Source organism: Engystomops pustulosus, chromosome 4 (assembly GCF_040894005.1).
Source record: "Engystomops pustulosus chromosome 4, aEngPut4.maternal, whole genome shotgun sequence".
In the NCBI taxonomy this organism is placed as follows: domain Eukaryota; kingdom Metazoa; phylum Chordata; class Amphibia; order Anura; family Leptodactylidae; genus Engystomops; species Engystomops pustulosus.
This window is the reverse complement of record NC_092414.1, coordinates 193990813-194005615: the sequence shown is the minus strand read 5'-3', so window position 1 is coordinate 194005615 and position 14803 is coordinate 193990813. Positions and strand designations below refer to the sequence as shown.

The 14803-nt window shown below is 45.1% G+C and overlaps 1 protein-coding gene across 3 annotated transcripts in view; it reads right to left on the bottom strand.

Annotated features, from left to right (window-relative positions):
• Nucleotides 1-14803, bottom strand: part of RASAL3 (RAS protein activator like 3) — a 36400-nt gene that overhangs the window by 10359 nt on the left and 11238 nt on the right. For 2 of the 3 annotated variants that reach the window (XM_072149181.1, XM_072149183.1), the window contains exons 1-3: nt 6786-7316; nt 2267-2376; nt 863-941 (exon numbers count right to left, since the gene is read on the bottom strand). In XM_072149181.1, coding sequence (XP_072005282.1) covers nt 863-941; nt 2267-2376; nt 6786-7089 — 493 coding nt within the window. In that variant the 5' untranslated portion in view covers nt 7090-7316. Of the gene's footprint in view, nt 1-862; nt 942-2266; nt 2377-6785; nt 7317-14803 lie in introns of those variants that run through there. The other variant, XM_072149182.1, reaches the window with a different exon arrangement.

Sequence of the window (14803 nt, the reverse complement as noted above, 5' to 3'; positions counted from 1 at the left end):
GAAACTCTTGGGTTCTATTCTATAGCAGGATACAGGTTAGGTAGAAGTTCACAGCAAAGTCAAATAGATTTCATATGCCACTTCATAGACTTCGTAGCCCCGGCGGGCACACGGCAGCACGCTGGTGAGGAGGAGGAGGGGTGAGCCTCTACATAGTGATGCGCCCAACCGTACGTACGGTGATAGATAGAACATGCCCTGTCTTTCCCCGTGCATGATACAGCGCCTTACATGTGTGGTCTCCCGACTGCCATAGCCATCTATGGGGACGTTTGTGGCTGGATATACATACCCACAACTGCAGTCTAAAAGGGGCCTTACAGTGTATATTACTGTATTTTGGATAGATATTATATTCCAAATGCAGAATCCATAGAGGGACCTATTTGGGTCCCAATTTTTTACATGCAATATTACAGAGAAATATCTTTTAATGCCTCCAGGGATGATCAAGATACTTTTCCTTCTATAATAGCTTTGTTTTCTCCCTCCATGTCAGCGCTATACCATAGGTCATAGAGCTATGCATAGAGCTTTCACAATGCTGTGTGTGGAGAAGTTACTCAATGGGCCTAGATCTGGTGCCAGTGTTGCGTGCTAGGTGAGTTCCTGAAACACACAAACAGCCATTGGAAACCAGACAACACTTTTAATGCTGATGAAGTCTTCTCCGATCGGCCTCTTCCGGCAGGAAGGAAGTGGTTTATTCAAAGCACTTGGCCGTGTTAACCCTTCATCAGCCATTCTACACTTACCTGTCTATTGCTTGAATATCACTGTAAGTGTCATAGTCCTGTAATACACCTCTAGTGCCAAGCTCTAATATGTGTCTTACCATGCAGCCTATTATACTAGGCCTTACCTGTGTCCTGCTTGTCTATCTGTGGCAAGTCATTGCTGGACACACAACTTCCTGCTCGGCTTCTGGTACGAAATGCGTCCTGAGAGTAAAGAGAGGAGTCCGTATTTAATAATCCTGTACACAAGGAGGTAATCACCAATTCCTCTACTGTCCTAGACCACCAGGGGTGGTATTATCAATGCTTCTACTGCCCTGTACCACCACGGATCTTAATATTAATCCCTTTACTGCTCTAGACCACCAGGTATGTTATTATTAATCCCACTAATGTCCTGCGCCACAAGGGATCATAATATTAATCCTTTTACTGCCCTAGACTACCAGGTATGTTATTATTACCCCCTCTACTGTCCTGCACCACAGATGTTATAAATAATCTCTTTACTGCCCTAGACTGGAGGGCATGCAGCAGAACACCTTATGTAAACCACCTGTAAGGGCACTTTAATTGATTACTCATAACACAAGTAACAGTGAACTTTAACAATACAAGTAACTTCTAAAATATGACAGACACTTCTTGCTGGGTGGAAAATCGGGTCACAGCTTTATTTATTTTATATATTAACCCGTAATATCCAAAATCAGGCACTTGGAATAGAATTACACATTTTTTGAGCTCTGGAAGCTGTATGCCCAGCTGAACTCCCAGCTGGCAAGTCGGCCAACCGAGCAACCACCATCTTCCAATCTTCCGCCTGCTGTGACTTGAAATTAACTATAAAATAAATACAAAGCTAAAACATTAACAAATCGCATAATATCTTAATAATATAGGGAGGAAGGGACAGCTTGAGTGTCGCCTAAAAGAGGGAGTTATCCTTGAGTGATCAATCACATATATATATATATACCCTTAGGTCCTGTAGGAGGGGAGGACATCATGAGGTAAGCAACAGGGGAGGAGTGAGAACACATCTTAAAGGCACAGATCACCAACACTATTAAAGTTCAATAGTACCCAAACGTTTACCCCTTTGCATCTAATAAAGTCAGCCCCCAGTCTAGGGGTACCTTCCTTAAACAGTCAGGTGTACCCCACAAACCACCAGGTATGTTATTGTTACGCCCTCTACTGCCCTGCACCACCAGTGATCATAATATACATCCCTTTACTGCCATAAACCACCAGGAATGTTACTATTGATATAATTATTGCTCTGGACCACTAGGAAAGCTATTAATGCCTCTACTGCCCTAGAACACCAAGATAATGCCCTAGATCCCCAGGAATATTAATACCATCATTTTGGCACCTAAATACTATGAGAAAATCAAATGCAGTACATACAAAGAAAACACATTGAAAGAATTATATGTAAGCTAGAAACCCTAGCAGGTTTGAGAACCACTACCGCCACTCATTTTGGGTGGGTCACTGGTGATGGAATTGATGGTTCATACCTGTTCCTCTCCTTTAGAGAGCACAATGCGCCCATCCACCAGGGAGCAGATGGACACATCCCAAACAGGAACTTCAGGTGTTGTGGTTGCAGGAGGTACATGGGGCAATTCTGAAAAGATATTATTAGATAAATAAATATTTTATACTGTATACGACATAGGAAGTAATGTGCCAACGTGTATGTTTGGGGTTATTTTCATGCCCATTTACATACCTATCAACAGCTAATTCTCATTCTAATTAGCATTAAAGGGGTTGTTCAGTAATATATATTTTCTATATATATGGCTATGGAGGTCTTTAAAATTAAAAATGAACTTATACTTAGCTCTCTTCAAGCTCCTGTTCTCCGGCAGCGTCCTGTCACTGCCAGGTTCTCACTGAATACAGAGGTTGGCGGGGGCATGTGTCTACAGTTGCCCCCTTGCTACAGCATGAGGTTCAGTGCAGTAGCCAGAGCATGGCTGTAGATGGGTTCCCCCACCGGTCTCGTATATAAACAGAATTTGGCAGTGATGGATGGGGCTGCAGGAGAACAGGAGCTTGGAGTCCACTGGTGGTAGACTGTCACCAACTCAAAGCTCGATACCTTAGGGCAGTGATGGCAAACCTTTTAGCCGCCGAGTGCCCAAGTGCATCCCAAAACCCCCCTTATTTATTGCGAGGTGCCAACCAAAACTAAAAAGCAGTAATTTATTGCTCCCTGTTCTTCAACAACGTTCGATCATATTGGCCTCTTGAGGACAAGATGGGAAATTTGCATAATTTTAGCTTCTTTCCAGTGTCCCTCTGTACACAGAGAATCGTGGGGCCAGCAGGAGATCCTCCAAAGATAATTCGGCCCTGTCTAATCATTCTCCCTCTTCCTACATTCCCAAATAGCGAAGTAAGTATCACTTTAATATATGGCTGAAAGCAGCATCTTTTAAGTTGCTTGGAACTGCAGAAAGATTCTTTGAGTCCTGTCTGGTGTGCTGGGGTGATGCCCCGGGTGCCCACAAAAAGGGCTCCGAGTTCCTCCAGGCTCCGTCCAATAATAAAATATGTACGCCCTCTTCATCAAAATGTATTTTTCTGGTGGGCCGCTAGCGTTGCAGACAGCTGGTGACGTCATCTGACTGTCTCCAAATATCGTGAATGCATTGTGGTTCCATTCCTTGCGCAGCCGCACTGGAAACCTTTGCACAAGGTACAAGCTCTCGAGCATGTGCAACACCCCTGCCAACAGGTGGTAGTTGTGAATAGCGCCCTCTCCATGTCAGGATCAAATTGGTGAGCCTGCACAACTCTCCCACAGGATAATGCTAGGAGAATACAGGAGGTCCCCTACTTAAGGACACCTGACTTACAGACGACCCCTCTGCCCACTGTGAAGCTCTCTGGATGCTTTACTATAGTCCCAGGCTGTAATGATCAGCTGTAAGGTGTCTGTAATGAAGCTTTATTGATAATCATTGGTCCCTTTATAGCAAAAAATTTTGAAATTTTGTCACTGGGGCAAAAAAAAAAAAAAATTGTGTGGATCTACAATTATAAAATATACAGTTTTGACTTACATACAAATTCAACTTAAGATCATCCTATGGACCCTGGGTCTGGTTAATGTGAATTTACATTTATCAAGACCAATATTTTCCACAGTGGTCTTGTTGATCCCTGGTGTGACTCCTGCCTCTTCATAAATGAGGTGCACATCTCTGTTACTGGAGGTCTCCGTAAATAATTCAGGGAGACGTCTCTGTATTTCCAGAAGTGTCCTTCACTTGTAAAATGGCGGCGTAACTGTGGATTTATAAACCCATGTTTGGAACCTGGACCCTCAGGAGGGTTCCTTATGGAATTATAAGCATCTGTTTAGATTCCTCCTGAGGTAATTTGGCGGGAAGACATTTTCCCGCCTTATTTTGGTATCACCCAGGCTAAAGTCTACCCGATGGCAACAAGTTTAATTTGTTATTTGCTTGGGCCAATGGTTTTCGGTCACTGGGGAGCCTCTTCTTCTGATCCCTGGTGACTGGGGATTATTGTCTAGCAGTAGGCAGGTCATATGTTTGGGGTTTTCTTTAAATTGCGACACTTTCTGTGAAGAATTGAATTTTTTTCAACATTGAAACCCTGGCTCTTGCGAGCAGGGCCCACACTCCTAATGTTTCATCTGACTAAGTTTTCTATGATGTCGGTATATGTACTCCATGATCTGTACAGAGCTGCGGAATATGATGGTGCTATAGAAATAAAAATGTCTTATTTTATTATTATCAATGATAGTACTGGTATGATTACATTTAGCAGAAAATTTATTGTCCCATTATGAGCACTGTTGTTCATTTGTAACTACTTTATGTAATATATTGGATAATTCTGAGGTAACTTCATTACATTACTGGGTCTCAGCAGCTTAATCCCCACATGCATCTATGCGTATCTATCTATGCGCCACATTCGTGTTGCACGCTAACTTTTTTTGGCGTGGCTGCACTATTCTTCAGGCGACACAAATTTCGCCACTGCCTGTGTAGTGTGCAGAGGGCGCCAAACTCATGAATAGTGGCACCTCTTCTTTATGAATCTGGCACCCCCTGCACTCCACCGACAGAGTGCACCATTTTTTTTGGTGCACCTTTAACATGGCCGTTCAACACATTACTTTCGGACTCTGCATAATAAATGTGGTGCATGGTCCCACTGAGCACCAGAACGCCCATTTTCCTGCAGAAATTTGTATTGCATGAAGAATAGTGAAGCGTACGCCACAAATTTGTCTCGGACACTTGTTAAATACCTGTGCAAGCCGTTTGCACTGAAAAGAACGTGCAAGGTCCGACAGAAAACTGGCACAAGCACCTTCATAGTATATAAGGCTGGAAAAAGACACAAGTCCAACCATACTTTTTGTTTCCATGGCCCAAGTGCATAACTTTACCTTTATCTACATTAAACCTCATCAACCATTTCTCTGCCCACTCCTTAAGCTTTCACAAACCCTTTTGTAATGCTAAACTATCAACCTCATATTTATTACTTTACACAGCTTAGTATCATCTGCAAATATTGAAACTAGAGTGTGATATCCCATTACAAGGTCATTAATAAAAATATTAAAAAGAAGTGACCCCAATACTGACCCCTGTGGCACCCCACTTGTAACGTCAACCCAATCTGAGAATGTGCCATTAATGACGACCCTCTGTTTCCTATCACTAAGCCAATTACTTATCCAAATACACAGATTTTCCCCTATTCCCAGCAGTCTCACATCCACAGCGTCCCCCAGGTCCAGTCCTGAACTTACCTCCTCGTAGAAACCAATCAGATTAGTCTGACAGGACCGATCTCTCATAAACCCATGCTGACGGTGGGTTATAAGGTTGTGCACAGTGAGATACTCCAGGATAGCATCTCTAACAAACCCCTCAAATATTTTCCCCACCACAGAAGTTAGACTCACAGATCTGTAGTTTCCAGGATCGCTTTTTGATCCTTTTTTGTATATTGGTACCACATTTGCTATGCGCCAGTCCTGTGGAACATAACCAGCCCAAATATTAAAAATAATGGTCTGACTATCACGGTACATAGTTCATGCAGAACCCGGGGGTGTATGCCATCTGGCCCCGGTGATTTATCTATCTTAGTGGTTGCGAGGCGGCGCCGTACCTCTTCCTGGGTTAAACTACTGACATTCCAAAGAGAATTTACATCATTCCTCATGTGTCTTCCACCAGGGGATTTTCTTGGGTAAAGACAGTCAAGAAGGCGACATTCAGTAGATCGGCCTTGGTAAATGTGGGCCAAAATGAGTCATTTAACCATCCCCAGTATATCACTGTGGGGGGCAATAAGGTGGTAAGAAGGGGTATCGTGAGGCAGCAAGTGATATATTACAATGTGAATAGATGTATAAATCTAGAACTAGGCATCTGCACGTCATATGTGCAGGAAATGTACAAATTTCCGTTGGTTCAGACCACAAAGTCTAATGCTGAACGCGAGTCGCACCACAATAACAGAGTCTTTCGGTTATATCCCACAGAGACAAGCACGAAATCTTATCCACACTTATGTGTCATCATAGAAAATAACCAACATCCATATTTGTTTCATAGACTTCTTTATGTTCTCCTGCGGACCCCCTGACAACTCTGCATGTCCTGCACACTGGTCCTTCTGAGGGACATTGCCCAGACTGTTATGATGGCATTTTCATTTTCTAATAGTGAGGTAATGGTGGAGTGCAATCTAATGTGTATAAGGGGCTTGTGTGTATTATCCCTGTATTGTGACATCACTGCTTATTATATGTGTACCATGACACCACTGTGTGTATTACCAGTGTTAGTAGGATTCCTTTCTAGTTTTGGACAGGCTTTGAGGAACGGGATGTCTTGTGTCATCACACAATGATAGTCCAGTAGGACAGTGTTTGATATCTCCACGGATAAGCAGTTCCTACCTGTTCTTGGATACAGATGTATAAGTGTGCCATGTATGACGAGCCTTCAGCAATCATCCTCTTACCTTCTAAAACCTCTGCTTGCTCAGCCACATCTTTCCTCCTTCCCTTCTGGTGCAGCGACACCGATAATGTACGTAGATGATGTACTATGCCCCCTGTAGACTCTTTGGAAGACTTGATCTTCTTAAACAGATTCATCTCCTTCTTTTGGGATTCCTTGTTGTGGGACCTTCGGGACGACTTCCAATCTTGAAGTCGACCCCACACGCTGCGTTTTTGTCCCTTCTTCCATTGATAAGTCTCCAGAGGAGAAGGCTCTGGGGTGGTGGATTCTAGAGCTGCTGGATCTTCACAAGGCTCCACCATCCTTGTAACTGAGGTGGAATCGCTGAAGTCTTCTGCAGTGTAGAGCCACTTACTGAGTAGCAGCTAGGACCTACTGTCTACCATAATAGCACCCACCTCTGATCTCTGCTACTTCCTCTGATCTCAGCTTCTTCTATCTGAACCTGTTTCTTACTTGACTGCCCCCTTTTGCTTACTTGTCTACATCACTACACGTAGTCCCGCTCCTCTTGTATCTTTTATCAGCTTCTTCCCCTTAAACAGGAAATATATTTAGCTGAATTATTTTTTTCGTGTTAACAGTAAACCTGCGGTGTCTCAAAAATCTGAAATCATACTGATCTGAGCCTAGTAAGACAACGGAGGAGGGGAGATTGTGGTTGGATGTCAAACCCTACAATTTACAGAAATCAGATGTGCAACACCCTCGCCGATGCAATGGCGAGGGAGGGTTTGCGAATACGTCCCACCTGCATGTAATTCCATTACACTACCTGGTCCTGATAGGACATAGCGGTATTGCAGTGGTGAATCCTGCCTGGCAAGGCAGGAGTTAAGTATTTTGTATAATGCCAGATGCTGTTATCCAATGATATGTGTTACATCCTGTGCTCTGTAAGCTGAGATGTGATTGGAGGAGCAGCCACCACCTGACCAAAGGGAGGTAATAGGACCTCTGGCCAGGAATGTTCTAGAGAACAGTTTAGTCTGAGCTCAGCTCAGATCAGAACATTAGATGATTATTCTAGTGTGGAATCCTAGGAGAATCAGTGAGTGAGTGAGAAATCTCAGTCTAGCCCATACCAGAGCAGGAAGAGCCTAGCCCCTGCCTCTGAAGAGTGGAGCATTAGACTAGAGTTAGTGTAGTGAGGAAAAGGGGTATCATCTTACCTTTAAAGGTGATACCTGAAGCCCTACAGGACAAGCTGAAGCTTCCTACCAGGACACAGCTGCCTCCCAGCCTGCCCTCTACATCCAGGCTGGCGAACTATCTCCTGAGGCTCCCTCCAACTCACATCTCGGCATCCTACCTACCTGTTAAAGGCATGTTTGCTGCGGTTCCTGCGGTTCAAATAAAGAACTGTAAGTTGTTTTCTTCAACTTCTGTCTCCGTCTGGTCCCTGCTAATACGGCTGCCTTCATCACCGGCACCCTGTCCATCACCCAGAGACTCACACTTGGGACATTAAGGGGTTGCCCCAGGGAGATCCGCTATAGCAGCCTCTCCCTCATCTTTTCTTGCCAACACCACCCTGCTGGAGACCTGCCAGGCTGTAGGACAGCCCTCCGGTTCCCCGTACCAAGCACCGTGACAACAGCGTGCTTAGGCCGCAACTGCCAGCCACTCCGGTACCGCGGGCCCCGGCTGACTCCAGGCCTCCCCTTTAAGGCTAGGCCCCGGTGGGGGATGTTGCAGATGTAATCAGCTTTATTAAGTAAAATAATTTTATTTAATCTGTTGTGACAAATCAGTTTTTGGGATTCCTGCAGTGTCACAGGGCCCCCGTCATCTGGGGTATCGTGTGTGTATATGCAAGAAGTGTCTGGTGTGTGGTGTGTATATACTGTATGTGTGTGTATGTTGTGGTTGTATATAGTATTGTGTGTATGTGTGTATTTTTTCTGTATGTGTCTTTATATGTGATGTGTATATGCTGTACGTACATATAGACGGTGTATATATACTGCGGCACATTTACTAAGGGCTTTGCGACGCACTTTAGCCGGACTGTTCACGTTCTTCATCAGTGGCGTAACTAGAAGCTGATGGGCCCCAGAGCAAAGTCTGTGCCAGGGCCCCCGACTATAATGTATGGTTTATAGTAATAGTCTTCTCATATGGGAAAGTGACACCATAAGGGCCCCCTAAACCTCTTGGGCCCTGGTGCGATCGCAACCTCTGCACCCCCTCAAGTTACGCCCCTGTTCTTCATGGCTAAAACGGATTGCACAGGTATTTAATAAGTGGGTGCGCTGGGATTGTGTCGCACACAACCATTTTGGAGCGCAGCTGCGCTGGTCTCTATGCGACACAAATTAGGGGGCGTGCTGTTGGACGGGGCGACTGATTCGGACCGAGCGCCATATTTAACTTTGACGCCCTATGTTACAGATACACCACAAAAAAGATGGTGAACTTTGTCGGACCTGAGCGGGGAAGCGACACGTTCATGATTTCTCGCGCACGATATTTGTGGATCGTGGCACAGTGCATTATAGACGTACAATGCACTTTCAGTGAGCAGCAATGTAGACAAATGTGCCCCACTGTGTGTCATTGCAACTCACATGTCTGTATGTTTTTTTTTTTTAGGAGGGGGGGGGCATTCAGAAATCGACTCTGGGGCCCTACCTCTCCTATTTACACCCCTGTGAAGGACCTCTCTGATCTTGCATTACAAAGACAATTAATAAATGACAATAAACTCTGTGTAATACCTAGTTCTTCCTGTGGGGGTGCTGAAGTTATACAGAACACACAGGCCCAATATAATAATGATTAGAAAGACTACACAGTCTGAAGCTTCAGTGGTTGATCCCAGATGATTAGTCTTGTCCATCTTTGGACTGTCTGGTCTAAATTTATACTATCACTTGGATTTCTTTGGGCCAGAATTTTTCTCCACAATTTTGACGACATTTGGCACATGTAACCCATGATCTATTCTCCACAGATCAACACATTGGGGCTTATTTACTAAGGGTCACGGATCACACTTTCATCGGACTTTGCACCGTTTACAGGGATTGCACAGCTTTGACAGGTATTTAACAGGTGTCTGCGCTGGGATTGTGTCACACGTGATCGGATTGTGGCGCAGCTGTGCTGGCTTTCATGCAACATAAAATGTGTCGTCGGACAATCCAACTGATTCGGACTTTAACTTTCAAATTGTGTCACAAGACAATGGGGCACATTTACTTACCTGTCCGACCGGAATGCACTGTGCCGCGATTCACTAAGATCGTGCGCCCGATATCCTGCATGTGTTGCTTCCCCGCTCAGGTTCGCCGGAGTTAACCATCTTCTTCCCGGTGCATGTAAGTGTTTGATCTTATGACACAATTTGAAAGTTAAATCCCGTGCTCAGTACAAATCATTCAGATCGTCTGACTGCATGTCCCCCGATTTCTGTGGCCTGAAAGCCAGCGGAGCTGCGCCACAATCCGATTGTGCGACACAATCCCCTGTTAAACACCTGTCACAGCGGCGCAAATCCTGAAAATGTCGGAAAATTAAGCGAAAGTGCGGTCCGCGACCCTTAGTATATAAGCCTCAATGCACTTACATCACCACGAAAAAAAAGGTGAACTCTGTCGGACCTGAGTGGAGAAGTGACACATGCAGGATATCGGGCGCACAATCTTAGTGAATCGCCGCACAGTGCATTATCATCGGTGTTCTGTGAACACCGTGGACAGGTAAGTAAATGTGCCCCATTTTCTCCCTATGGAGTTGAATGTAATACTTCATATTTCCTGTGGGGGTGCTAAGGTGATATAGAACGCTCAGGCCCACGTATGATAATGATTAGACTGACTAGAATCACTAGATAGTCTGATGCTTCAAGTTCAGTGGTTAATGCTAGGTCTTGTCTAGAGATGAGCGAACATACTCGTCCGAGCTTGATGCTCGTTCGAGCATTAGCGTACTCGAAACTGCTCGTTGCTCGGACGAATACTTCGCCCTCTCGAGAAAATGGCAGCTCCCGCCGTTTTGCTTTTTGGCGGCCAGAAACAGAGCCAATCACAAGCCAGGAGACTCTGCACTCCACCCAGCATGACGTGGTACCCTTACACGTCGATAGCAGTGGTTGGCTGGCCTGATCAGGTGACCCTGGGATAGACTAGCCCCTGCCTGCGCTGCTCGGATCATTCTGTGTCTGGATGCCGCTAGGGAGAGAGCTGCTGCTGGTCAGGGAAAGCGTTAGGGTGTTCTATTAGAATAGTGTTAGGCAGGAGTGATTCTACAACAACCCAACAGCCCTTCTTAGGGCTACAATAACGTTATACATTTTTTTTTTTTTATTTGCAGCTACTACCATATTGTGAGGAATTTGCAGGGGGACTTGCTACCGTTGTGTTTAGCGCTTAGTGACGCACATATCCACCTCAAACACCAAAGTGGGAAAATTTATTAGGGGTTTGATTTCAATTAGGCACAGTCTGCCATTTACTTTTTATTTTACGTTTATTTTTTTCATAACTCAGCGTCATCTCATCTGGCATAGTAGTGTGCTGTAATACTTGGCTAGAAAATAGCCATAGGAGAATCCAAACGGCTTACTTACGCCTACAATAGCGTTATATATATTTGATTTCTGGTTGATCTGCTGGTGGCTGTCCTTGCTGCAGTGCATCTACTAGCAAATTGTGAGGAATTTGTAGTGAGACTTGCGACCGTTGTGTTTAGCGCTTAGTGACGCACATATCCATCGCAAAGACCGAAGTGGGAAAATTTATTAGGGGTTGGATTTCAATTAGGCACAGTCTGCCATTTCCTTTTTATTTTACGTTTATTTTTTTCATAACTCAGCGTCATCTCATCTGGCATAGTAGTGTGCTTTCATACTTGGCTAGAAAATAGCCATAGGAGAATCCAAACGGCTTACTTACGCCTACAATAGCGTTATATATATTTGATTTCTGGTTGATCTGCTGGTGGCTGTCCTTGCTGCAGTGCATCTACTAGCAAATTGTGAGGAATTTGTAGTGAGACTTGCGACCGTTGTGTTTAGCGCTTAGTGACGCACATATCCATCGCAAAGACCGAAGTGGGAAAATTTATTAGGGGTTGGATTTCAATTAGGCACAGTCTGCCATTTCCTTTTTATTTTACGTTTATTTTTTTCATAACTCAGCGTCATCTCATCTGGCATAGCAGTGTGCTTTCATACTTGGCTAGAAAATAGCCATAGCAATAGGATAGCATCGTTTGGTTTTAAAAACTAAAAAACACAAAAAAAAAAAAAAACACAAAAAAACACAAAAAAAAGTTAAAAAAAAATTAAAGTTATAACTTTCATTTTCAAAATGTTTAACCCGAGGGCTAGGGGTAGAGGACGAAGGCGGGGACGTGGGCGTCCAATTACTGCAGGGGTTAGAGGCCGTGGTCCTGGGCGGGGTGAGACACCACCTGCTGATGAGGGAGCAGGGGAACGCCGCAGAGCTACACTCCCTAGGTTCATATTACCAAAAAAGAAAGTATGACAAATAAGCGTAGGCCAGCTCGCCATCCGTCAAAGTCAATGACACAAAATATTTGAGAAGGCCAAGAAAGATGATGCGTGGCTATCGCAAAATATCAATTTTATTTCAATACAACATTAAAAAGATGAATAAAACAGTGTAAAGACAAACATATTTAACAATTGGTGAAATGTATAGACCACACAGAGGAATAAAAAACATGTAGGTCACCAGGTAACGCCCTTATGGGCTTCCGGCAGGTTATATGGTCAAATAAGGTGTAAACAATGTAAACAACAAATATGCAGCTAAATGCTGCTGTACAAAAATGCAAAGTGAGCAAACCAGAGACCAATACCATACCAATAAGTAGGACCCCACACGTAAGACCCCGACACGTGTTTCGCCGTCGCGCTTCTTCAAGGGAGTGATGAGTGTAAAGGAGAGTGAGACATTTAAGGAACAGCTGGCCTATCAAGAAGCCCCGCTTGTTGTGGGCTGGTATCGCGAGATTGGATGTCTGGGATGAGACACAGGAGGACGTAATGAGTGTGGAGAGCTGCGCAGGTGCGGGATTTGAGGCGCACTGCGACACAACCGCCCAGGACCAGGGCAAAACGTCCGCGCGTGCGCAGAAAAAGTGGCACAGCTGCGCCAAAAACAAAAATTAGGCGCACGCGCAAAGCGAGGCAAAATCCCAGGTATGGTATGGACCAGCTAGAAATGCTGCGGGCAAGAGTATATTGCAAACAAAGCCCTACGATAGAGAAGTGGCAGTGCTAGAACTGCAAATGAGTGTACAATAATTATATATGCTGTGGCAAAAATAATAAAGATATACACATGAGTGTTATGGTTAATACAAGACAAAATGCAAAATAAAAGCATGGCAGTGAAGCATTATAATAAAGCCACAAAATGTAAAAATACTTATATAATATACACGGGGTGGATAAAGAATTTTTTGAAATAAAAGTGCAAAAAGTGAAAAAAACGTGCAAACCCAGTGCAAGTGAACACACGTGGTGAGTGAATAAAAGGGCGATGCAGGAGATGGAATGGGAGGGCAGCCGAGCACATATGTGATGCAGGAATCTGAAATAAAGAAACGAGAAAAAGTGAAAGACACACAAACGAATATACAATCCAAAAAAATGGAAGACATTTGTTGTTTACATTGTTTGCACCTTATTTGACCATATAACCTGCCGGAAGCCCATAAGGGCGTTACCTGGTGACCTACATGTTTTTTATTCCTCTGTGTGGTCTATACATTTCACCAATTGTTAAATATGTTTGTCTTTACACTGTTTTATTCATCTTTTTAATGTTGTATTGAAATAAAATTGATATTTTGCGATAGCCACGCATCATCTTTCTTGGCCTTCTCAAATATTTTGTGTCACTCCCTAGGTTCATGTCTGAAGTTACTGGGACTCGTGGTAGAGCACTGTTGAGGCCAGAACAGTGCGAACAGGTGATGTCGTGGATTGCCGACAATGCTTCGAGCAATTTGTCCACCAGTCAGTCTTCCACGCAGTCCACCCATGTCACCGAAATCGGCACTCCTCCAGCTCCTGCACCTCAGCCTCCTCCCCCCCAGTCTGCCCCCTCCCAGGAAAATTTGGCATTTGAACCGGCATACTCTGAGGAACTGTTTTCTGGACCCTTCCCACAGTCACAAACCACTAGTCCGGTTGCTGCTGAGCAATTTTCCGATGCCCAGGTTTTCCACCAGTCGCAGTCTGTGGGTGATGATGACCTTCTTGACGTAGTGGAAGAAGTGTGTAAAGAGGTGTCCGACGATGAGGAGACACGGTTGTCAGACAGTGGTGAAGTTGTTGTCAGGGCAGGAAGTCCGAGGGGGGAGCAGACTGAGGGATCGGAGGATGATGAGGTGACAGACCCAAGCTGGGTTGAGAGGCCGGGTGAACACAGTGCTTCTGAGACGGAGGAGAGTCCTCGACCAGAACAGGTTGGAAGAGGCAGTGGTGGGGCCAGACGGAGAGGCAGGGCCAGAGCAGGTGCATCAGCGCCAAATGTGTCACGTAGTGAAGCTCCCGTGGCGAGGGCTCCCGCGGCGAGGGCTAGATTTTCAGAAGTCTGGAGGTTCTTTAAGGAAACACCGGATGACCGACGGACTGTGGTGTGCAACCTTTGCCAAACCAGGATCAGCAGGGGTTCCACCACTACTAGCTTAACTACCACCAGTATGCGCAGGCATATGAATGCTAAACACCCCACTCAGTGGCACCAAGCCCGTTCACCTCCGGCCGTGCACACCACTGCTCCTTCCCCTGTGTCAGCTGATAGTCAGCCCCCTGCCCAGGACCCTGGCACAAAAACCCCATCGTCGCCTCCACGATCCTCCACAGCATCCACCAGCGTTCAGCTCTCCATACCCCAGACGCTGGAGCGGAAACGGAAATATAGTGCAACCCACCCGCACGCCCAAGCCCTTAATGTCCACATCTCCAGATTGCTTAGCCTGGAGATGCTGCCCTATAGGCTAGTAGAGACCGAGGCCTTTCGCAACCTCATGGCG